This window comes from Calcarisporiella thermophila, assembly GCF_041956535.1.
Source record: "Calcarisporiella thermophila strain CBS 279.70 unplaced genomic scaffold VTP21scaffold_4, whole genome shotgun sequence".
Lineage (NCBI taxonomy): Eukaryota > Fungi > Calcarisporiellomycota > Calcarisporiellomycetes > Calcarisporiellales > Calcarisporiellaceae > Calcarisporiella > Calcarisporiella thermophila.
Window position 1 is genome coordinate 184204 of NW_027192194.1, and position 22732 is coordinate 206935.

At 46.3% G+C, this 22732-nt stretch overlaps 11 protein-coding genes and 1 non-coding gene across 12 annotated transcripts; 6 read left to right on the plus strand and 6 right to left on the minus strand.

Moving 5' to 3' along the window:
- Nucleotides 1-154: 154 nt before the first annotated feature.
- VTP21DRAFT_8334 (uncharacterized protein) lies at nt 155-5909 on the minus strand (the record flags this gene model as incomplete). The annotated part of the gene is made up of 16 exons (XM_069399173.1): nt 155-568; nt 645-940; nt 1002-1374; nt 1448-1528; nt 1591-1721; nt 1785-1853; nt 1950-2162; nt 2233-3768; nt 3838-4070; nt 4126-4361; nt 4430-4540; nt 4606-4932; nt 5007-5073; nt 5135-5215; nt 5283-5515; nt 5583-5909. The coding sequence occupies 16 exons, from the start codon at nt 5907-5909 to the stop codon at nt 155-157; spliced, it is 4728 nt and encodes a 1575-aa protein (XP_069254616.1).
- A 487-nt stretch (nt 5910-6396) lies between these two features.
- On the minus strand, nt 6397-7005 carry VTP21DRAFT_8335 (uncharacterized protein; the record flags this gene model as incomplete). Its single annotated transcript, XM_069399174.1, has 3 exons — nt 6397-6427; nt 6495-6834; nt 6906-7005. 3 exons carry the CDS (start codon nt 7003-7005, stop codon nt 6397-6399), a joined length of 471 nt encoding a protein of 156 aa, XP_069254617.1.
- A 191-nt stretch (nt 7006-7196) lies between these two features.
- VTP21DRAFT_8336 (uncharacterized protein) lies at nt 7197-11266 on the plus strand (the record flags this gene model as incomplete). Its single annotated transcript, XM_069399175.1, has 12 exons — nt 7197-7292; nt 7352-7567; nt 7637-7770; nt 7826-7892; nt 7956-8080; nt 8156-8236; nt 8303-8489; nt 8563-8964; nt 9027-9217; nt 9290-9404; nt 9477-10242; nt 10305-11266. 12 exons carry the CDS (start codon nt 7197-7199, stop codon nt 11264-11266), a joined length of 3342 nt encoding a protein of 1113 aa, XP_069254618.1.
- Nucleotides 11267-11605: 339 nt separating this feature from the next.
- On the plus strand, nt 11606-14439 carry VTP21DRAFT_8337 (uncharacterized protein; the record flags this gene model as incomplete). The annotated part of the gene is made up of 7 exons (XM_069399176.1): nt 11606-11754; nt 11835-12100; nt 12173-12436; nt 12508-12754; nt 12928-13597; nt 13665-13847; nt 13930-14439. The coding sequence occupies 7 exons, from the start codon at nt 11606-11608 to the stop codon at nt 14437-14439; spliced, it is 2289 nt and encodes a 762-aa protein (XP_069254619.1).
- A 96-nt stretch (nt 14440-14535) lies between these two features.
- Nucleotides 14536-14959, plus strand: VTP21DRAFT_8338 (uncharacterized protein; the record flags this gene model as incomplete). Its single annotated transcript, XM_069399177.1, has 2 exons — nt 14536-14573; nt 14632-14959. The coding sequence occupies 2 exons, from the start codon at nt 14536-14538 to the stop codon at nt 14957-14959; spliced, it is 366 nt and encodes a 121-aa protein (XP_069254620.1).
- A 101-nt stretch (nt 14960-15060) lies between these two features.
- VTP21DRAFT_8339 (uncharacterized protein) lies at nt 15061-15346 on the minus strand (the record flags this gene model as incomplete). The annotated part of the gene is made up of 2 exons (XM_069399178.1): nt 15061-15208; nt 15279-15346. The coding sequence occupies 2 exons, from the start codon at nt 15344-15346 to the stop codon at nt 15061-15063; spliced, it is 216 nt and encodes a 71-aa protein (XP_069254621.1).
- A 92-nt stretch (nt 15347-15438) lies between these two features.
- On the plus strand, nt 15439-16182 carry VTP21DRAFT_8340 (uncharacterized protein; the record flags this gene model as incomplete). The annotated part of the gene is made up of 2 exons (XM_069399180.1): nt 15439-15694; nt 15962-16182. The coding sequence occupies 2 exons, from the start codon at nt 15439-15441 to the stop codon at nt 16180-16182; spliced, it is 477 nt and encodes a 158-aa protein (XP_069254622.1).
- A 665-nt stretch (nt 16183-16847) lies between these two features.
- Nucleotides 16848-18266, minus strand: VTP21DRAFT_8341 (uncharacterized protein; the record flags this gene model as incomplete). Its single annotated transcript, XM_069399181.1, has 6 exons — nt 16848-16919; nt 16990-17102; nt 17194-17606; nt 17677-17837; nt 17901-18085; nt 18149-18266. The coding sequence occupies 6 exons, from the start codon at nt 18264-18266 to the stop codon at nt 16848-16850; spliced, it is 1062 nt and encodes a 353-aa protein (XP_069254623.1).
- Nucleotides 18267-18438: 172 nt separating this feature from the next.
- VTP21DRAFT_8342 (uncharacterized protein) lies at nt 18439-18949 on the plus strand (the record flags this gene model as incomplete). Its single annotated transcript, XM_069399182.1, has 2 exons — nt 18439-18627; nt 18734-18949. The coding sequence occupies 2 exons, from the start codon at nt 18439-18441 to the stop codon at nt 18947-18949; spliced, it is 405 nt and encodes a 134-aa protein (XP_069254624.1).
- Nucleotides 18950-19168: 219 nt separating this feature from the next.
- On the plus strand, nt 19169-19384 carry VTP21DRAFT_8343 (uncharacterized protein; the record flags this gene model as incomplete). Its single annotated transcript, XM_069399183.1, has 1 exon — nt 19169-19384. One exon carries the CDS (start codon nt 19169-19171, stop codon nt 19382-19384), a length of 216 nt encoding a protein of 71 aa, XP_069254625.1.
- Nucleotides 19385-19895: 511 nt separating this feature from the next.
- Nucleotides 19896-21616, minus strand: VTP21DRAFT_8344 (uncharacterized protein; the record flags this gene model as incomplete). The annotated part of the gene is made up of 3 exons (XM_069399184.1): nt 19896-20764; nt 20847-21053; nt 21121-21616. The coding sequence occupies 3 exons, from the start codon at nt 21614-21616 to the stop codon at nt 19896-19898; spliced, it is 1572 nt and encodes a 523-aa protein (XP_069254626.1).
- A 353-nt stretch (nt 21617-21969) lies between these two features.
- On the minus strand, nt 21970-22042 carry VTP21DRAFT_t40. Its single transcript has one exon. It is a non-coding gene; the product is annotated as a tRNA-Arg (tRNA).
- Nucleotides 22043-22732: the final 690 nt, after the last annotated feature.

The window sequence follows — 22732 nt, forward strand, 5'->3', positions numbered from 1 at the left end:
AAATAGAAGAAGGAAAGCAAAATTTGAAAAACGAAAGAAAAAAGACTCAAGATATTACAATGAATATCAATTAACCAAATGTTTAGTAAGGAAGAAAACAAAATAATTAAAGATATTTATAAGTAAACAAACGGAAGTGTGGGCAGCCGGCCATTTATTTACTATGCCGTGGATGCAAATGTCGGCGCAATGACTCCGAGTTCCTCGAGGAATGTCGGGATTGCCGTGCCGACGGCATGGGTGGTTCTTCGTCCTTTTGGATGTTTCTAAGTAGATCCTCAGCCCGCATCGAAACCGATTCCCGTCGCTGCATACGCTGCTGGCGCATCGCATCACGTTCACGACGACGGTTCGTCTCAAGCTCACCACCACGTCGCAAAGACTCGAGCAGGTTGTCCATGATATCCTTGTCCTCCTCCGAGCCGGAGGGAGGCTCTTCGCTGATATTGACACCCTTGAGTTTCTCGCGCTTGGCCTTTTGGCGTTCGCGACGTTCTTGCTCATGCTGGCGACGCTTCTCGGCTCGTCTCTCCTTTTCACGCTGGCTTTCGATGTCCGTTTTGACTCTCTGGAGTGGGATAGAGTTGAAAAGAGATGATTAGACCATTTCGATCAAACTCGTATAAGAGAATATAGTCGTTTACCTCGAAAGAATGCAAGAATCGTGCAAAAATCCCGAAGAATTCATCGGTGGAAATCTTAGGGTCCTCGCCAAAGTATTTCACCACATCAATGAATGCCACCTCCATCGAGTTATGCCGCACCTCTAGTGCCTCGAACTTGGCCTCGGCGCCTAGCAAAAACTCGCGCATTTTAAGAGGGAAGAGATCTCCATCTTCAAGTTCAGTATCTTTCGCATAGTGTTCATCTAGCTCGACGCGCAGACGTTTGAGCTGCGATTTGATGCTCCTGAACTCCTTAATGGTTTCGTTATAGGAAACTGTATATAAAGGGGAATTAGCCACATTTTCAGGGAGTCATTACTTAAACAGGAAATTTACCCTTGCAAGCGGCTTTCGCGCACTGCAACTCTTCGACAAAACCGAGCAGATGCGGATGATTCTTCTCTAGCATTTCCACTAAAAAGTGTAGGAGCGACATATTCGGATTTTGTGTTGATTTTGTATCGATCAGCTTATTGATGCTCCCGATTTTGTAACCAAAGGCACCACCGACGTGGCTGTTCCCGTTCATGTAATTGCCGAGGATAAGGACCAAACCGAGCAATTCTCGGAACAATTTGCCATGACGAATTGAGAGTGCTGCGTCAAGCACGCTATACATGTCTTCGCTTAAGGTCTTAATGTGTTCATCGAAAACAACGTAAAATTCCATAAAGCCAAGCCGTTGCTGGTAGCGATATATACTGGTCATCTACAAAGGAAACATATTGCTTATAGATTAGTATACATCAACACATTTCAAAGGTGGTATTGAGCCAACATACTTCTAACACAAACAAATCAGCCCTAGCTAGTAGATTAATCTCCTCCGGAGACGCTTTTCGATAAGGCTCAAGTTTTTTCATCTAAACATGGCAGAAACATTAGCATGGGCCTATATATCGAAATACCAAATAAGAAAACTCACGTCATCTTTTGAGGGGGTGAGCGATTTTAGTTGACCAAGCAAGTTTTCCGTGCAAAGAGACTCATCGAACATCATGAACTTTCTCCTGAATTCTTTGAGCGATAATCCCTTCATTTTACCAAGAACAATATCTGCAACAACGGATAAGAAACTTAAGTCTAGGAAAATCTCAAAAATATACCAAAAATACGAACGAATATTATGGGCAAGCTTCGAGTCCAACACGGAAATCTCTTCTTTCTTTTTCGCTTTCCCAGCATCTTCTATAATTTGAAATGGGGAGAGTAGTTGTAGTTATTGTAGTTAGTTATTTCGTTGAATCAGTATCTTTAATGAAGTTTTGATTGTATAAAACTTACTCTTCTCAATAACCTTCACCGCGAAGCTTTGCTCAATCGAGTCGAACACTCCAAGTTCGGCAAACATGCGCTCACAGCGCATTTCTGTCTCAGAGCCATTGAAGTTGGCCCAGAAAGTCGAATCGGCATTGGGTTTATTCATCTTGTCCCAGAACAGAGGTTTCAGCTTGTTACGTGGTTGGAATTGCATAAGTTTGCGGGACATATTTAGAGCTAAATAAAATTAGAGATATATAAATATGCTGAATAGGAGTGTGATATGAAAATATCAAATAATATTTACGAGGATGTGGAGCGGGAATTGGAATATTCATTGCCGGAGGAGGAGGAACTGCGTTTGCACCGCTAGTATTCGCAAGGCCAGGGAGCGGTGGTGGCAATGGGATGCCTGCACCAGGCATAGGTGGAGGAGGCGGAATACCTGCACCTGTCCCTGGCATAGGCGGAGGCGGAGGAATCGCGGAAGTCCCAGGCAAAGGCGGAGGAGGTGGTATTGCGGAACCGGTACCTGGCATGGGTGGAGGGGGAGGGATGTTTGCACTAGTTCCTGGCATGGGCGGAGGAGGTGGAATAGCAGGAGAAACTTCAGGCATTGGTGGGGGAGGAGGAATAGTTGATGCAAGAGTAGGCAGGGGTGGTGGAGGTGGTATAGCCGGCGCAGTACTCTCAGGAAGTGGAGGGGGCGGAGGAATTGCAGGTGAATCGGTAGGAAGAGGCGGGGGTGGTGGAATCGCGGGTAAGGCTTCTTCGTTGGAATCTGATTTGCTTTCATTTGCTTCGTTTGATCCGACAGTTCCTTTCTTATCATTGGTCGCCGAGCCCTTGGATGAACCTTCGGGCTGAGAGGTATCTTCCTTCATATTGGCCTCTATCACTTGGAGTAACAAATTATCGGCGTTGGCTTCAGATGAGGCATCAATACCCTTCTCTTCGCTGGATGTGAGAGGTTCTGAAGTGTCTAGTTTTACACTTTCTTCCATAGTCACTGGCTCAGAAGCAACAGCAGCAATTATGGTCTCCACGGGCTCTTCATCTGCCGTTTCCGCATCCGAGGCCAATATGTCGTCTACAATATCATTTTCCTTCGAGTGCGACGTCTCCTCTTCTTCTGCCATCACCTCCTCTTTCTCTTCATATGTTCTCTGTCCAATATTTCCGTTGGTTGTTACTGGCTCAACCTCCGAATTTTCCGAGGCGACTTCCTCCTTTTCCTCGTGAGTATTATTGAACTTGAATTGCTGTATTTGCTGGAGCATTCCCGACGGAAACTTCGGCGAAGCATTGGGAGGCTTGAAGGTGGGCTGTCCAGTGGATAACGCGGCAGGTAGAGATGTGGATGGAACGGGGGGTACCGGAGGAGGTTGTATGCGGGAGGGGTTCGAGACTGCTGAAGAAAGTGCCTCCCGCCGCGACCCAGATTTAACAAAGCTGCCAAGACCCAGCGGGTCGTTGGACATTGTGGAAGTGGTTCCCGTCGGGTGCGGCTCAGGCATGGAAATACCATTTACGACTTCTCCTCTCCGTGATAGGCCCTCTAGCTGTTCTCTTGCCTTCATCCTCTCAAATGCTCGCATAAGATCCGATTTCCTAATTGTCAATAACTTGTCTTCGCTACTATCCAACAATAAATCGGTTTGGCAGGTATGTCGGAAAGCGTCATAGAATTGTTTTAGCTGGGCGTCCATTGATTGGAGTGAGCGATTGTATTGCTCTTGCAGATCGGAGATTTGCTGTTGTAGTGTGGAAATGGTGTGCCGTGACATACGAAGCAAGTCCTCGAGCGAGTTGGTTTTTGCTTTCAATTGACTCACTAAACCACCTATAAATTGTAAGGAGTGTTAATGCATAAACCTCATCTGCATTTCATGAGCATGAGCAAACCACGCACCATCCTTTCGATTTAATTCGGCTTCTAGCTGATTTTTCTGATAAATGGCCTTTTCCGCCATCTCGCGAGCCTCACGCAAATCCTCCCGTGCAGCCTCAAGCGCCTCATTATCCGTGAATTTATTAATAAGTTGAACGACGGAAATACCATAAGAGTTTGTGAAATCATTATCAATGCGACGGTCCAGCACAATCTGCGAGACAATTGTATCGATCAATTGGAAATATCTCGTTCTATAAACGAATAAGTTGAGTGTGCGAGAGAAATATCAATATTCAGTTCTCATACTTTAAGTCGCCCTCCTGAATCAGCATCATATGCTGTAAAGTGCTAAGGAAAAAGTCATAGGCGCGTTTCCCCTCCACAGAGGCTAGCAAACACTGAAACACTTCTGTTGGATCCGTCATATTTGCAAATATTTTATGATTGTATAGCTCTTGTATCTCCTCATAGTCCGCCTCGGCTTGATTTTCGAACTTGTCGAGGTGTAAATTGATCAACTCATGCCGAAAATCTCGTAATTTCTGGGCAGAAGATGATAGTTAGGCGTGAAAGGTATCCAAAGCGATTGAAAACAGGGGCATGTATATACCTTTATGATACGTTCCAGACCAGAGGCGTTTAGCTGACTTCGGAGATGCACACGATTCTCCACGTTATCAACTACACCAATTAGTGCATTGATAAGCATCACATTGGATAGCTATATGGGAAAACAAATTTCAAGATAAATATCTGAAAAAAAGAAGAAGCTCAATTCATATTTACCGTGTATTCCATCAACTGGTTGTCCGGGGCTGGCCCAACCCGCCGCATCTCCTCACTCATCCCCACCATACTCCCCATAAGACCACGACCATCTATGGTTTTTTCGAAAGTCTTTAGCCACCCGTCATATCGTCCCGGCTCGCGTCGAAATTCTCGTAAGGACTCCATCCCATTGACCACTAGATTATGCCCCTTGGGCACCTCGCAGTAGCAAAGGAAAATGAGGACTTCACAAACGAGTTTACGCGTGGCCATTTGTGGGGAAACTAGAGAGAGCGCAATGTTATATATGCACTGCGGGTTTGCTAACGCTTCTCGTGCACCCCACTATATTTAATGAGGCAGGACCATTAATTAGCTACTCAACATTATCCTCAAGATTCAATTTTTCTGTCATATACCCGATTATTCAATAGTGATTTGAAGCACTTGATCAAATCGGTCTCCATTTGAAAGGTATCATCACGCCTACATGTCCACAGTTAGCGTTATATTAATTCGAATAAAAAAGGGGTCATTCATCAATTACTTTGTCTGCCGACGATTTAAAATCCCGAGAGCATTTGAGATGACATGCATACCACCAGATTCAATAAACTTTCGAACCCAACTATTTTCAGCGTTAAAAGAACATTGTTAGTATGAAATACTATGAAACACAGTGCATTAGCTTGTACCTTAATTGCATTGTTCGCAGCGAGACAGCAAGACGCTCCGTCAATCGTGGGGTGACTCCACGTAAATCTGTCTCCATAAACTTGCGAATAAAATACTCCGGCGTTTTGTCATGGGAACCTTCTGAAAATGTCTTGGTTTCCATTTGCTTGTCCTGACAGATCATGAGCCACTTTTTATCCACTGGAAATGAGGTCATGTTTTTCCTCTGTTGTTGATCGACACCACGCCGAAGCTAAAAGAAAGAAGGCGAGAAATATGAATATCCCGACTCCTTGTTTTGTGATAAGAGCATGGCTTACGAGTAATCCTTCAAAAATTTCTTCGATTTCCCTATCCGATGGTCGATCCAATATCATGCTATTGCTGGCCGATCCGATATCGCTAGGTGCGGTGGTATGTGTGGCAGAAGAAAGTGAGGATCGAATGGATAAAGCATCGGAGACACTCCCAACATCGATATCACGTGTGCCACTGTGGTGGGACATGGTCGATGGAGAACGGCTTCGATACTGGTTAACGGTTCCTCCAAATTCAGGCGGAGGATGTGGGATCGTCTGCTCATAAGGAACAGAAGAAGTAGAATCGTGGGGCCGCCGCTTCTTCTTGTTCAACCCAAATAAATCCATCGTAGTTATTTAGAAAATCGTGGAGAAAATGAATGGTTCAGCATATGCCCAGTTAGGATCAAGTGTGCATTGCTTGCAGGCAATTATAAAAGAAAGAAAAAAAAAAAATAGCTAAAATGCTTAATACTGAAAGTAATAGCCCCTCAGCAAGGATGAGATGGTCAACAAACTAAATGCCCAAGATGCAGTTGCACGACTGAACTTCAGAGAAAACAGTGAAATGATGATCTCTATTCGCGAAATATACCGAATAAAATAAGGGTAAAACCTTAGTGGCACAGTTCATTTTAGTTTTAACGTTTTAATTATAATGCATTTATAACATGTTCAATAGATAAATTTAATAACCTTCAAAAACCAGAGAAATAAGAGCAACTTGCTGCTTGGTTTAGGCAGGGTGTTTTTTAATGGTGACAAGAGAGAAATAGGATTTATTAGAATAGTTTATAACAGAAAACCCTGTCTTTTCAACTAGCGCGGGGGAATCTTACGCCTTGGTCTCGCCCTCCTTCTTGAACCTAGTGTGGAGAAGGATGGTCAATATGAGCCGCATGTTCGAAACGTGCGCTAGAAATGAACACTTACACATAAGTGAGACCGCACTTTCCGCAGTATTGGCGGTCATGATGCCAGGCCATGAACACACCAGCGCCGCAGGTCTCGTTGGGGCACTCACGACGGAGGCGGGTGATCTTGCCATTGGCATCCACCTTGTAGAACTTGAGCACAGCAAGCTTGACCTTCTTGCGCTTGTGCTTGATCTTCTTGGGGGTGGTGTAGGTCTTCTTCTTGCGCTTCTTACCACCACCAAGCAGAGCAAGGTTGAGATCAACAGTGCTCAGCGAGGAGATAGCATAGTCAGCGAGGGAGCCCTCGGACAAAGGCTTGCCAGCGAAGGTGAGGCGCTGGGCAGAGGCAGCAATGCCTAAACAGATGCATTAAATTTCGAGTTACAAGGACTGAATGGTAAGCAGACGGGCTGTGAAGTGAGCTCACCTTCGCGCTCCTGGATGAGGTTTTTGACTTCCTCAACCTTGGTGGAGGCTTGGACGTCGAGAGCAAGGGTGTTGCTTAGGGACCTAACGAAAATCTGCATGGCGAGATGTCCACGAGAGAAAGAGGAGGAACGAAGATATTCGCGCTTGCTTTGTTTTTATTTGCAAAAAAATTTTCTGAATGATAACCAAGCCACATTATACAACTATCCCGTGAGCATATCTCGCAGTTATCCAATTAATATTAACGCGTCGCGTCCGCAAAATAGGTAGCTGGAAGTGTTCTAAACCGATGTTCAGCTTTGCGGGCATTTCAAAACATCAAGATGAGGATGGCCTTTCACCCTGCGATGATAAGATCTGGGATCTGTTTCGGCGCAATCCGATGGTAGGATTACAGTCGAAAAATCTGAACTCATCTGGCCATTCAAATTGTTACCATTATAGGAGGGGTCGGGGTTAACAAAATGGTATCAAGAGGAATACATTGAAGAAAAGTTTAAAGTGGGAATATACTCCCATGTTGGCACAATCCTTGATCCTGGTTTAAGCGACAATGCTTCTCTGACGGAAAGTTCAACGGTGGTAGAAGAACCCCCAGCTCCAGTCGAAGAGGAGGAAGATATATGGAAGAGAGCTTTTAGTGATCCTGAAAATGAAAAGGTATCTGGCACTGAGTAGTATTGCTTCTCCCTTTCTCCTTTGCAATATTGACTTTTACTTCAATGTCAGGCGAAAAATTTGAGCTGGGAGAGTCTAGGGAGGAATAAGAATAGTTCTCACGGTAGAATACCCAACGGTGAATTAATACCGTCACCTTATCTGACAGAAGCAAACACAGAAGTTTATGAATCTGTATTCTACAAGTAAGCCTATTCTACGACTAATGATGGGTTTTGACTAAATGTTGAAAAATGGCAGATATTTCCGGCATTGTTTTCGTTCGGAGACTGAGCTACTCTCAATATCCTACGAAACCTTATTCGATGTAAGTAGAAACCCGTCAGGCTAACGGCCTCAATTACTCACTCTACTTTTAAACAATGGCTAGTCGATTGTCAAGATGATGCTCGGGACGTCTTCAGACATATTCGATTATGATAACGAAAGGTCAAAATTTGTAATAACTCTTTCTAAAGTACGGATAAAAAGTTGCAGTTCCAAAAGTCTAAGTAGGTTAGTTGCCCTTTGTTATTGTTTATCTTGCTTCTTTGTTCGAAAGCTTATTTTAATATTTATTTGTGTCATTAGAGTATTAGAGAGATTTTTGTGCTGTGGAACTTATTTCAGGAGGCTAGAAAGGGTTGCCAAAGATTGTATAAACAACCCAAGGTAGTTTTTCAATCTCATGGTGGGATAATAGTGACTTAAGTGGGATCTTTTCTCTTAACTCTTTAGGTTATTTGGATTGACTGGGGTTGCTTTTGGTCAGGCACTCCTTTCATATATTATATTCTGTCAAACCACGATCTCGCAATTAGTACAAACCAGCGGGCAGCAAAAGTCTATGACCATCCTTGAACTATATCATTTGATGGAGGGGGTATCCTTTATCCTAGAGAAACTTGCCGAACTGAGCTATTGTGTATGTACAAGCTGGATTATGCATTTCGACGATTTACCAGGGGGTACTTACAGGCTTGGATTTTATTTTGCAGGAGGAACCAAGTTCGCGGGCTAAACAGTTGAAGGCTCAACAGAGTTCCCAATACGAAGCAATGGGATTTTTTGTTCCCAGAGGCGTCTATTTGCTCGGCACCCTTTATGAAGAAGCCTCTTTCTTGGATTTTAACACATCCGAATCCTGTTCATTACTCGGTCTTTACCGTAGCGTGCTCTTAGTGCTACTTGATCGTGCTAGCTCACCTTACCTCAATATGCTTAACTTCTGGCTTGGACTAGAAGACGTGTCGAATACTGGAGGTTTTTGTGTCAACAGCTCGGCTGATTCAATCCTGAGCCATTTAGACCCTTATGAGGAATTTTTCATAACAAACACGGATGGAGAGACGAGCTTTCTGCAGAGGGATGGCGATGGTTTTTGGGAAGATGGATTTCAAGTAGGTTTAATCTGTTACAAGGCACCGGTTTCTCTTCGACTAACCTACTTTCTTTTCAATAGCTCAATTCATCCTCGCCTCCTCCCCAATTTATTGGTAAATCGCTTGCAAGGGATATTTTGGAAGCGGGAAAGTCACTTTGGTTACTCCGCCAATGCCGTCCAGACCACCCACTAGCGAAAGTTTCAAATTTTGCTGAGTACTCCAAGCTTGTTGGTGTCAAATGGGCCATGACCAAAGGAGACATCGAAAAGTATTTAGATTTTCAGATCTTTCGCATGGATCCGTGGTAATTTTTCTAAACAATCATTTTTATCTCTCCTAGCTTGCATTCTGCATTACAAGATTATATTGCAATCGTCATCTCTGCTATTCGACAGCGAAATATCAGAATATTCCGTCGTGCAACACTCGATATTCCTCTCACTGAAAATGATGCTGTATGTAATTATATCTATTTTGCCCTGCCTTAGTTTGTTAACTTTTCTGATACTAACTCATTAAATTTAAAGGATGGCATTGAGGAATACTCGTTTGAGAATAAAATTGGCCTGAAACCAGGAGAGCCTAGTACAAATGCTCGAGAGGAAATAGTCGAACCATCCGAGGAGATTAAAGACGTCTCCCAAATCCAGCAAGACGTCTGCAATAAATTCGCTTTTATTTCATTTGCCAAGCATACCCCCTATCTTTTCTTTTCCGACACGGCACCAAACGATGCTGGCTCTCTTTCATCCTTCATATCCCGCCTTCAGGAAGCATCACAAAATCCACTCTCACCTGACCTTGCACCCGATGGCTATATTCCCCCTCTAGATCTCCTCGCATCCCTCTCTATACGACACACCCTCTCAATACACTATCGCCTAATCAACACTGCAACCCTTTCGCTCTTCTTTCACGACTTGGGCTTACGGTCCTATATGTTGCCTTTAAGGTGGTTTATGTTGATGGGTGACGGAGCTTTCGTGCGAAAAGTAGACGAGGCCCTCTTTTATGATGGGATAGAGATGGAGGACCGAGCTGATTATGCACGCGTTGTGAAGCAAAAGTTTGCTGCTCCTGGGCTTAATGCCACCGTTAGCTATTCGCTGGAAGGGAGAAACTCCATGGCGAGAAATACATTTTTTGCATCCCTGAATAACGCACTCTTCGAGCCCATCGCGACTAGGCAGGCAGTGGAACCACATCTGGTTAAGGAGACTGCAGTGAAAGGGCTGGATGAAATAATCTCATTTGGAATGCAGAAAGAGCATGAGCGCCAATCCAACCCCAACTGTAAGTTGCTCTCTGACTTCATTTTCTCGATGTCTCCTTCTAAATTTCTATACATATCATAGCCATGCATGCACTCGACTTCCTTTATCTGAAATATGATCCTCCCTATCCCTTGAACGTAATCATCACGCCGAATATCTTGGGGAAATACAACCGCCTGTTTGCATTTCTACTACGCCTACGGAGAATGGAAGCGGTGACACGACACACTTACCGCCTTATCTCTTTTCCACGCAGGCGGGCCAACAGTCCATACCCGCCCATACCAGCTGTGTTCCTCCGGTTCCAATTTGAGGCACGGCAGTTTGTGAACGCATTTTCGGGATACACTATGGAGGTGGCCATAGGCGCGACATGGCATTCGTTTGAGAAGCGGCTTGACCACATTGCTCGGGAGGTGTTACTCGAGCTCTCCCCTGCAGAACCCGACTCGCTTGAAGACTGGGAATCGGAAGCGCCCCCTTCGGCCCCGTCCGTCTCAGCTGAACTCGATTCACTCATCGGTGAGGATCTTCACCGCGAGGGGGTACGCGACCTAGAGTCGCTTCGCACCTACCACGAGCTCATAGTTGACCGCATGCTTTCACATTGTCTTCTCAAGAAACGCTACGAGCCAGTCATGAAAATCATTCATGGCGTATTCTCAGTAATTCTGGAATTTGCAAACGAAGCTCGGAAACACCACTCTCACTTGTATGAAGAGGGAGAGGAGCCGGGAGCTGAGAATAGTTGCGAGTGCTTCGGCCGGGTCGAGGAGCTCTATTGTAGCTTTAAACGGTACGTGGGAATATTGGTGAAGATCCTTATTGATTGGGGTGCTAAGGGCGCAGACACCCAATTGTCACATACTCCTACTGTAAGAGAGCGACTGGGGACCGGGGCAGAGAGTTCTGACCGGAATTACCATCGACGGATCGATATTATCCAGTCAGCAACCGGTAAAGGTGGTTTCTTACGGCTACTGTTGATGCGGTTAGATATGAATGGATTTTACACTGACACCTGGAAATCTCAATCAAGATAAATGTACTCTTATGTTCTTCCCGTTTATTTTTCATTCTTATTCCTGTACCATATTATGCTATCTTGTCTATCGCTCACCGTTGCATCTCCACGCTATTTTTAATCTAATCTCATCTCTTGAAAATATGGTTACGTTTTACCTTTATCAGAATGAATTTAATGGTGGAGGCCTCCAGGTACTGGTCATATAAGAAGAGGTACCATAGAATGCCATGGGCTATTTTAATTCAAGACGTATAGCCAAAATTTTGTGACTCGCCAAATGGGAAGGCTGCGCCCAAGGGGGTTTGTCTTGAAATTTCTTCGTGAAAATAGCTAGCATCCAAAGAGGGTCCACACCATGTCTAGTTATATTCGCTTTACACCTCTCTCGGGCGCTAAGGATGAAAAGCCGCTCTGTTATCTCCTTGAAGTGGACGAGGCGAAAATTCTACTTGATTGCGGGTGGTCGGATGGATTTGATGTCGCGGATCTCGATGAACTGAAAAAGTACCGTTACCTCTCCTCATTCTGCCTGCCCCATCTTGTTTCTTCTCAACCCTAACGCGCCTCTATTAATGTGAATTTAGATATGCAAAGGATGTTAATGTGGTTCTGCTATCCCATTCCGATCTCCCTCATCTTGGCGCTCTACCCTATGCCCGAAGCTACTTGGGGCTAAACTGTGCAGTATATGCGACGCTACCTACAGCGAATATGGGGAGAATGTGTATGTACGACATGTTCCAATCAAAGACGAATGAGGAGGAATTCACCCTCTTTTCACTGGAGGACGTGGACAATGCATTCGATCGTATTCAACTTTTGCGATACTCACAACCTGTCGAATTGCAGGGTAAATATTTGTCATTATTTGTTAATATCTGTTTTTAAACCTTTTTAACCAAGTTGAATTGTAATGAAATAGGCAATTGTAAAGGTATTATGATCACAGCTTATGCTGCGGGACATACAGTGGGGGGTACTATCTGGAAATTGAAGAAAGACACCGACGAGATCGTCTACGCAGTCGATTATAATCATAAGAAGGAGCGACATCTTGATGGCACAGTGATGCTTGTCGGTGGGATGGTGCACGACGCACTTAATCGACCGTCCTTACTAATTACAGATGCATTCAATGCTGGAAATATTCACCCTGCAAGAAAGCATCGGGATGCTGCCCTGTTTAGTCAGTATAGAGCCTCAAGCCATACCGCCACCAAGGATGCTAACACAATTGCGCGTATTATGTAATTATAGGTAGTTTGATGAGCACACTAGAAGAGGGCGGTATGGCTCTCCTTCCCACCGATTCGGCGGCTCGCGTTTTGGAGCTTACCTATCTTCTTGATCAACACTGGTCTGCCTACCGTCTCCCATACCCACTCATTCTTTTGACACACCAAAGCTACCGCACAGCACAATACGCGAAGAGTATGTTGGAATGGATGGGAGAGGCCATCACTAAGCAATTTGGTGCCAGCAGAGAAAACCCGTTTGAATTCAAGTAAGTTTTTTTTTCCTGACATACGGCTTCCTTTATTTAGTTAGCGAGCACATATAAAAATACTTGACTATATATTTGGATGTTTGTGTGTTTGTGTGGGAATTCGAGATGAAAAATGATGGAGCACGGATACTCTAACTCTTCCATCTTGTCTCTTTTTTCCAACTAATTAGATATCTCCGCCTATGTCACCAACTTGAAGATCTGGCAAAATACCCCGGCCCCAAGGTTGTGCTAGCCTCCAACCTTTCTCTAGATACTGGATACGCGCGAAATCTCCTCGCCGAATGGTCGGCGGATCCACGCAATATTCTTATACTCACTAACCGTGGTCCGCCAGACTCCCTTGCTCGCCACCTCTTCCACGCCTGGGAAGAGGCTTCCATGGCGACTGATGCGCAAGTCATCAACTCCGCCGTGCCGCTCAACACCCAGGTGCAGATTACTATGAAGCGGAGGTTACCGCTACAAGGCGCAGAGTTGGCGGAATGGAATGAACGGGAGCGCGAAAAGCGGGAGAGGGAGGCGCAACAATTCCTCATGCTGGCGCGTAATCGCAATATCATGGAAAAAGAGGAGTCGGATTCGGACGACTCCGATGCCGACATAGACGACGCGGAAATGGCCGATATGCTTGCCTTTCGGTTCGATGTCTATCTGAAGGATGCGACCAAGAGCGGGGGGTTCTTCAAGCAAACGCAGAGCTATCGCATGTTCCCGTATGTGGAGCGAAGAAAGAAATTCGACGAGTACGGGGAGGCGATTGTGCCGGACCACTACATGAGAGGTACAAATCTGGACGGAACCCAGTTCGACCAGTTTGCCGACGCAAAGCGTAAACAAGTGAGCATTGGTGTAGAGTGTGTTGGGGGGGAGAGCATTCTGGAACTAAAGCTTCTTTTCATGGTAGGAGGGCCGAGAGGGCGAGCGAAGAGAGGATACACGAGCCGCTCCAGAAGAAGTGCCCTCCAAGTACGTAACAGAGGAGCTGGATTTACACGTCATGTGTCGTGTACAGTACATTGACTTGGAAGGGCTTTCAGACGGGCGATCGGTGAAAACCATTTTGCAACAAGTCGCTCCCAAAAAACTAGTAATGTTTTCGCTTTTGGCATTGCATTTTTATTCTTTTCATTTCGTAATAATGAGTTAATCGGTAAATTGTTTGTGTACAGATCCTTGTGCATGGAGAGGAGAAGGCGATGGAGGAATTGGGCAAGGCTGTCCTCGGGATGGATCAAATGACCCGCGAGCTCTATACGCCCTCCACCGGAGAGACCTTGAACGTGTCCGCAGCAACCAACATCTTCCAGCTCAAACTTACCGATGCCCTTGCCAGCTCACTTTCGCTTCATCGCCTAGGCGATTACGAGCTGGCCTACATCTCGGGCCAGGTCCACTTCCCTCCCGATTCCACCACGCCAGTGTTAGATCTGCCCTCTGCGGAGAACCAGGCACGGTGGCATCCGCCCGTGCTGGTGGGCGATCTGCGGCTGTCCGACTTAAAGAGCATTCTGCAATCTCATGGCGTGCAGGCCGAATTCAAAGGCCAAGGAGTGCTGGTGTGCAATGAGAGGGTGAGTGTCAGAAAGACGGCTGCTGGAGAGCTGCTGGTGGAGGGGGCGGTGAGCGAGGATTACTATCTGGTGCGATCTCTGATTTACAAACAGCATGCCATACTCTGACCCAATTGGAAGTCGGAGCCTAATAGGGGGACGATAGATTTTTTTTTCTTATCATTCGATATTGCGTTATCTCTTTTTTACACTTGTAAATAGACCATGAAAAGAGGGATACGATCTTTGTTGACGTTTTGGTTGTTATTATTCTCGCCTTTGCTTATACAATAAAAACTATTACGGAACAAATATCAAAAGAGGGGCCTTTGCCATAGAGAAGGTTGGGGGGGCGCGAGGTCGAGCAGAGGCTAGACTCGTGGCTGATTCACCCGAGCTCGTAACTGGCTCCACTGCTTGCCGGTCAGTTTTCGAACAATCTTCTCCACCCGGTAGAGGCGCCGGTCTAGCTCGACTAGATAGTGCCACTCACGGAGTTCCTTGTAGCGTCCTGCTGCTCGCCGTCGGGCACAGTGGCATCGAGTCACGGACGGCATGGGGGGGGGTTAGAGGGAGTGGGGAGGGGAGGAGAGGTGCAGACTACCTGAGGAACAAAACAAGAAAGAAAAAAAAGGCTTGCACCCGATAACGGACGATGGTCATATATATTATCCCAGCATGACTTAATAATGCACATTCCAATTTAAGATTCTCCTCGGCTCATCTTTAAATCCGCCCTCCCATCATTCATCATCGGGTAAAAATTTCATAAGGCCGAATTGTTTCTATCGGAGAAAACTTAGGTTCACATGGACGGCCAGCTAACGGTGAGCCGACGAACACCAAGTGTCCTAACCCCGAGGTTTTCCGCTTTACTGACCAGCTCGCGCCTCTGTTTCTGAAGTCAAAGACAAGAGAATCATGTAGGGGCAAACGCTCCGGCGCCCTTTCTCCCACTGCTGATCTACTTTGCCACCTCGAATTCCTTCGGATAATTCTTAAGAGGTACGATAAGAGGTTTGAAACTTGCCCTCATTTTGGTAATTATGCCAGTCTAAATTATCCATTCCATACCTACCCTTTACTGATCTCAATCGCCCGCCTCCCCCCCTCTCTCTCCTGACCATCATGTCCGCCAAAAGACGCGCAAAATCGGCCTCCTCTTCCTCCTCCTCCTCCTCTAGATCGCAGCCTCGGCTCACCGAATCGGCCTTTAAATCCACAGCCAAACGAAAACATGAGGTGAAAAAATCCATCGTGCAATCTGCACCCCGCGTGTCGAAGAAGCCGCAGGCCGGCGAGGAAGCAATTCCCTATGTGTCATCATCCGATGGCGAGGATGATGCCAAAGAGTTTTATCGGAAGGCGCAGGAACGGATGGAAAGTAAGTTAGTGCAGTGTTCTTTATTTTTTATCTTTCTCTATGCAATGCTTGTGCTCTTTCCCCATAATTATCTTCAATGCTCCGCCACTCCGCTTCACCCACGCTCCTCCAAAGCAATCCTAGCATGTTCCAGACTCCCCGCATTACCCATTTCATTTTCACCTTGTCGTTCCCCCTTCTCCCCTCCCTTTCTGATCATTGCTAGCCACATCCAATCACAAAGTTACTAATATGGATTCTCACCTGTTGCATGGTTTGTTTGCTTAGTCCATCAAGAGGGACTTTCCAACACGGATCGGCTCCTCCGCTCCTTCGACCTCGACTCCACCTATGGGCCTTGCTTGGGCCTCACCCGCCTCGAACGCTGGGAAAGAGCGAAAAAATATGGCCTTGCGCCACCGGATAAAATCCGGCGCGTTCTCCTTCGGAAAGAGAAGGCAAAAGACGAAGAGGCATTGCTTTGTGTGCTTCACGACCAGATTGTGTGATAACCTTTTTTTTCATGTTTATTTTTCCCATTCCGACCCCTCAACCCCCGCCTCTGTGTTTAATTTTTCCCGCTTTGCTGATACTCTCTGTGCTTATTTTGCCTTAATGTTGTTTGTGTGCTATTGTTTTCGTAATCTGTTCTGAATTTCGTGTTGTTTTCGTTTCTCGTTTCCCAACCGTTTTAGCATGGCCAATTGTCGGCTTAATAAACCTGCCACCAAGAATAAGATTGTATTTTATGTCTCCAATGAAGAAAGGTAGGCGCGGAGGAAGACAAGGAAAAATGAACATTAGGGAAAGAGAGAGGAAAACGAAACAAGAAACTAGAGCAGCCCTGTTCCCAGGCTATAAATAAGATTATGTGAATAGGAAAGAGGGAGGGGAAAAAAAAAACATACAAAATACGAAGACGCTAATAAAAAAAAAACACGAGAAAAATAAGTGATAAACAAGGGAGAAGAGAGCACATCCATCACGTTGAATATATAAAAAGAAAGAGGGAGGAAAAGGCAAGAATAACAAGAGAATATATATATATTAGAATAGGGATTAAGTTAGATGAAAGAAAATAACAATAAAAAAAAATAAAAATCAACCGAAAAAAAAAAATGAAGAGAAGGATGATGGAGGTGAGCCAAAAAAAAAAAATAAACGACCTACATTTTCAAAGAATCCCTGAATCCTTTAGTGCATTCTGTAAGAGAGTTTCCTTCACAGCAGCAAACACGAGCCGAATCTACCAAAGTGAAGAAGCCAAATGAGCATTCGATACATAATAAGAGGATGCGTAAAAAAAAAGTACACACATTGGAGGTGTCGGTTGCTGTTGTGAGATGGGGGTATATGTTGAGTCGTGCCCGGTTGGTCGAGGTGAACCGCCAGGCGATGTACTTGATAGCTTTGGTAATCTCTGGTCCACCTGATATTCAATGTATCGGTAAGAAGGCGGAGAGATTAGTATCGCTACCGTTTACCACTCTATTTTCCCCATCTGGATTTAAAGCACTCACCATAGTAATCCGGAAAATATCTCTCCAGCGGTACACGCGGTAATTTCAGTTTGAACAAATCAAACTTGTTCAAGAACAAAATGATGCTAGTCCGTAGGAACCACCGACTGTTGATCACGCTCTCGAAGAGGACCAGGCTCTCCACCATGCGATTCTGCGCCGTCTCCTCGAGCAGTGCCTGGTCGTACTCTGAAAGGGCCACACAGAAGATGATCGTAGTCACGGCCTCGAAGCAATGGATCCACTTTTTGCGCTCGGAGCGCTGTCCTCCGACGTCGAACAGATGGATGCTGAGTTGGCCCATTGCAAAACGCGTCTCGGATATTCCTGTGGATTTTAGACGTGCACGGAGGATGTCATCTTGAGTAGGGAGATAGTTGGAAGCGCCGATGCGATGCACCTCATCAAAGAAACTGAGTGCAGCAAGAGAAGAAAGAGTCAATAAAGGCACCCCTCAAGAAGCGCAACAACGGGAGTACGTACTAAGTCGCCGAATCCATTAGATAGAACTCACTCCCGCGATCCAGAAGTTTCGGAATGACGGGATCATGGTAAATGGAATCCACTGCTTTGATGATCTCGCGGGAGAGCCGGAAGTCTGAATCAGATGGTACCTGGAAATCCACAACTAGAGCCGCATAGGCCTGACAGAGAAGGCAGTGAGGGGGGGGGTTATTAACAGGCTGCGTGGAAAGCGGGAGACTTACTTTGTTTTCCTCATTTTCCAATTCCATTTCAAATTTTTCGAGCGTTGTAATGATCACCTGCATGGACTCGATGAGATTTTTGTAAACCGTAGTCCGCCACCACTGTCGCTCCATTTCTGAGTATCCGTTTTGATGTATGATCTTCATCTGTTTCACAATAGTCGACTTCCCGGATTCGCCGCTCCCTGGCCATGACACGTTTGAATATTAAAGTAACGTCTCAAATAGAAACAGAAAAGCAACGGTACCTAGTAATAAGATTTTGCATTCCTTGCTGAATTTACGACTGTCTTCCTCGATCTTTCGATCGATCTCCAGGCTCCTTAGTCGTTGCTCCCTCTCCTCTGCTGACATGCACAACCCCATGGCTGAGGCAGGCTCGTGGCAATGGTGGAAGATTAGGAAAAGAGAGAAGGAAAGGGTGAGGGAAAGAGTGGGAGAAAGAGCACAGGCGTCTTAGTATATGAGAGAAGGGCGCGGGGCAAAGGCAGTGATCAAGGCAGGCTGTTGGCGAGAAGGCAGTTAGGGTGGGCAACGCATGAGAGGAAGCGGAGGAGACTATGAAAAGCGCAGATTGGTGCCGTTGAACAAGAGAAAAAATCACTGCACAAAATCGCAAAACCCTGACCCATTCCTAAATTTGACCCGACTTCCTCTCTCGGGCGGTCCGGCAGATGCAGTCAGCAGCCAGGTTCCAACTCTCGATCCGCGCATCGCCCGAGAAACGGCTGGTCCTTTCCCACCGCCTTTTTGACTGTGTTTGTTCCATGCGGTGCGGCTAAGCGGACACCCTCCCTTCCGCCCCTGGCCTCGCCCCCTTCGCTCCGTGCCAGACGTCCTCGAGCCGCCCGGAGAGCCTCCCGGCCCGCCGCGCTGTCTCTCCCCCGTCGGCCCCCCTCGCCGCGCTGGGCCTACGCGGGCTGCACTGCGGCTCCTCCGGGCAGGGGATTTTTCCCTTTTTCTTCGAAGCTGCCGAGCCCTCCGCTTCCCAACAAACAACCCGGCGGCACCTGACAGTTGGACTGCGCTCTCGTCAGCGAGACATTTAACCAAAGGCCATGTTTCATAAAATCGCGAAGGATACGTGCTCTCTTCTAAAACCAGATAATTGCCTTATCTTAATAAGCGCCAAAAACCTCCACTTTTCCGCAAGGGATTGCAGCTGCTCTTGCTTTTTTTTTTTTCCTCCACACTGAAAACAAAGACGCTAGGGAAAAGCTTAATCACCCCTCAAAAGCTGCTCGCGCAAAACACGCATTTTATCCAATATGCCGCACAGAAATCGCCGCCACCATAGTCGAGGCCACCCGCAGAGACCCCGCTTCGCAACCAGCCTGAGCCAGGGCTCCGAAGCGCAGCAACTCCCCGGCTCCGCTCTAACCAACCTGGCCACGGGCGCAGAGCCCTTGACAAGTAAAGGGCAGAGGGGCAGCAACCCGCGCTCGAGCGTGGGCGAACCCCAGAGAGAACAACATTCCGGATGAGTCCGGTGATGGGCATGCAATGCACCCACCCGCCATTATTATATAGTGTAAACCATTTTCATTTATGTAAAACGCGTGGTCAGTGGAGTTACTGTACACTTGAATTGTCAGGATAGGCTACCTTCTTTGTTTATGCATGTACTGAATCTCTCCTCTTTTTTCTCTCCCAGTATTTCTCATTCATTCAATGCGGTCACCAAGTTCTAGACCCTTCACATTGAAATAATAAAGATTAGTCTCAAGTGGGAAAGCAATGAATATATTTTATCAATTCGGTTGACAATGATAGAGAAGAAAAGCAAAGAGTAAATTTAAAGACACCCTCCCTTTTTCCACCTTTTCACACACCACAAAGAAAAAAACGACAAAAGGCTGTATGAATGAGACAAAGAAGAGGAAGAAGTAGAAGAGAGGTAAAAGGAAAAAAAAATATACAAATAGAAAAAAAAAAAAAACCAAGAGGAAAATAACACAACATACACATCCTTTTCTCATTCCAATGCGCTCTAGCTCATAGTAGACCCCGCCCCCACGTCCTCAACACGTTGGAACACTGGCGTTTGCAGTGCGTCGACCAGTGTGTATTCCACAGTCCCAACGATATCAGTTTGCCGGCATGGTACAGGCATTGCTCCTGCTGATATTTCAGGTAGAGCCGCTGGCCAAACAGCTTTTCAAAGAGGGACTCGCGCCCCGCGGGCTCGGGCTCCGCCGTCGGCACATACACCAAAAAGTCCTCGGGAAGCACGTAGAATTCGGCCCCCGAGAGATACAGCCCATAGTAACACGAGGCCAAATTGTCGCTAAAGCGCTCAGAGCACCAGGGGAGGATTTGCTTGGCCATGACGACGCTGGGAGAGTAGTGCAGCTCGTAGTCCACCACGGGATACGGTCGCTCGGCCCCAATCCACTTGTCGTAGCGAGTCGGGCCAAAGCCGAGTTTCCAGTGCTGATCGTACAGGACCAATTGCCCCTCCGCCACCATGCGTAGCACCGCCCCCTTGGAGGCCGGAACCTCTCGTGCGGTGGTGTTGGCCAGGTAGGCGAAGGTGGGAAGCACCAGAGCATGCCCCTCTCGCAGAAGCTTCCTGTACGGCTCCTGCTGTAATGTCTTGTACAGATCCGTCACTGGCCACGAGTCGGGACCCAAAAATGCAACATGATCGGTGCGAGCGAACAGGCGAGCCAGATTACGGTGCATATTTCTTCGCGGCTGGACATACTTGACCACCGGGGGATCAAGCACCAGATGGAGGTCGACGTTGCGGCGCACGGTAGGATTTTGTTGGTGGAGGTCACGGAAGCGCCGGAGAGCGTCTTGCGTGGAGTCGGGCAGAGGATCGGTGGCGGTTGTAATGGCCAGTGTCGCTGAGATTGGCCCTAAAAGACGAGAAGAAAAAATAAAATGAGGCACAGGCCGTCGAAAGACACCACCGAAGTGATCTTGGATACGAGGACTTACCATTCCATCTCTCAGCAAGTTGTCGCAGGGTATCTACGCCCCGTTCGTCCAGTACCGTGACGATACTTACGTCATCCTGCACAGGGATCGATTCTGCTCGCAGGTAATAAGGATCTATGTGCTCAAGCGTGGTAGGAAGCTCGTTGGAAAAAAGTTTTGAAAACAGATAGCTGTTTGAAAACTGCGAGATAACCGAGAACGGCTCATCTGTTCATACAAAGGGTCAGCATTCCACCGGAACACAAGGCATTCGTCCATCCCCTAGAAGGCTTACCAGGATCATAAGTCCGCTTCAGGTCAAAACGCTTCTCGGACGCCTCCGAGTCCGATGTACCGAGCAGCCACCGTGCAAAATGAGTGGATGTCAACACGACACACCAGGTCATAAAGAGGAAAAACGCCAATCGAAAGGGTCGTAATCTCCACAGGCGATGCTTCCACCTCCACCAGTCAAATAACATTCCATTTCCAAATGTAAACGGCGATCGTGGGGTGCGAGCGGAACGGAGGGACGCAGGGACAGGCCAATTGACCAGATCCCGAATCACACGCATTGCAGTGCTGCCACGCTGCCATCGAGATTTGCTGCCAGCAGGAGAATGGATGGATGCAGAGTCTGCCGAATTGGGCTGCGGTATAGTATTGCTAACAGGAATTTGCACAGAGAGTTTACCTCGCCGCACTGATCGACCCCCAATGCTTCCAGTGCTTTTGGCACTTGTGGAAGGATCGGAAGAGGAGGGATCCGATGGGTGTTGAGTGGGAGACATGAGTAGCTAAGGGCAAAACAGATCTCGTACTGCTCCACTAATTTTCTCGTTGGGTCTTTACAAGATTAAATAAGTCTGGAATGCAAGAAGCTTTAAATAGGAGTAGCACTGGAAAATCGGTTCAAACGCAATTAGTGGAAGGAGAAGAGATGAAGATCAAATGTCCAAATCTTTCATGGGCTATCGACTTTAATTAAATGAATCTTGAGCGATGTTGAAAAAAAAAAGACAAAAATAAAAAATAGAATTTCTGGCTAAGGCCCTGCAAAGCCACAAGTTACAAAGAACACAGGATTTAATATTCTAATAAGAACTCTGGCAGAATAAAAAAATCAACTTCCTCCATTCACTGTCGAGCGTACCAGGGGTCGAACCTGGAATCTCCTGATTCGTAGTCAGGCGCCTTATCCATTTGGCCATACGCCCGTTTTCTCACGTGGTGTTACGCAAGTTGCCAAAGTATTGAGGAGAAATTGGCTCGTGAAATTCGGGTAGGCTCGGCGCGGTGATCTTAGTCGCATCCAAAGGGCAAATAACAAATCGATGGGGGGAGAGGTAACGGGTAATGATCGGCTACAGCAACGCCAAGGTAATGATCTGCTTTTCCAGTCAGTACACTTCTAGTTTGTGGCTAGTGTACACTCTTTTGCACGATCATTTTGATATTTTCGACTGTGGCAGCACTAGGTTCAACTTAGAGGCTCGTCGATAGATTTCATTAATTTAAGGATAAAAACGCATAATAATTGGCCCTTCTTTTCAGATCTCAGGGTTCCATTCTTTCATAGAGTAACTTCTTGAAGGTGTAGAGCTAAAAATAATACGGATACATGCCTTCGGAGTATTAAACCCAAATAGTGGAATGTGGCTGCTTTTATTTTTTCATCAAAATACTAATTTGTTACAGCTATCATGATCATGACAACTACCAAGTGCTAAAAAACGATGCTTATCAATACAACACGACCGATTCCGTCTACGTTAAAACCGTTGAAATTATCTGCTTAAATCAAAATTGGATCTAACAAAATGCACTAATTACATAAGTGAAATGGTTGAGTGGGTGAAATATATTTAGGGTTATGTAGATAGACGTAGTATGATCCAAAAGCTTGT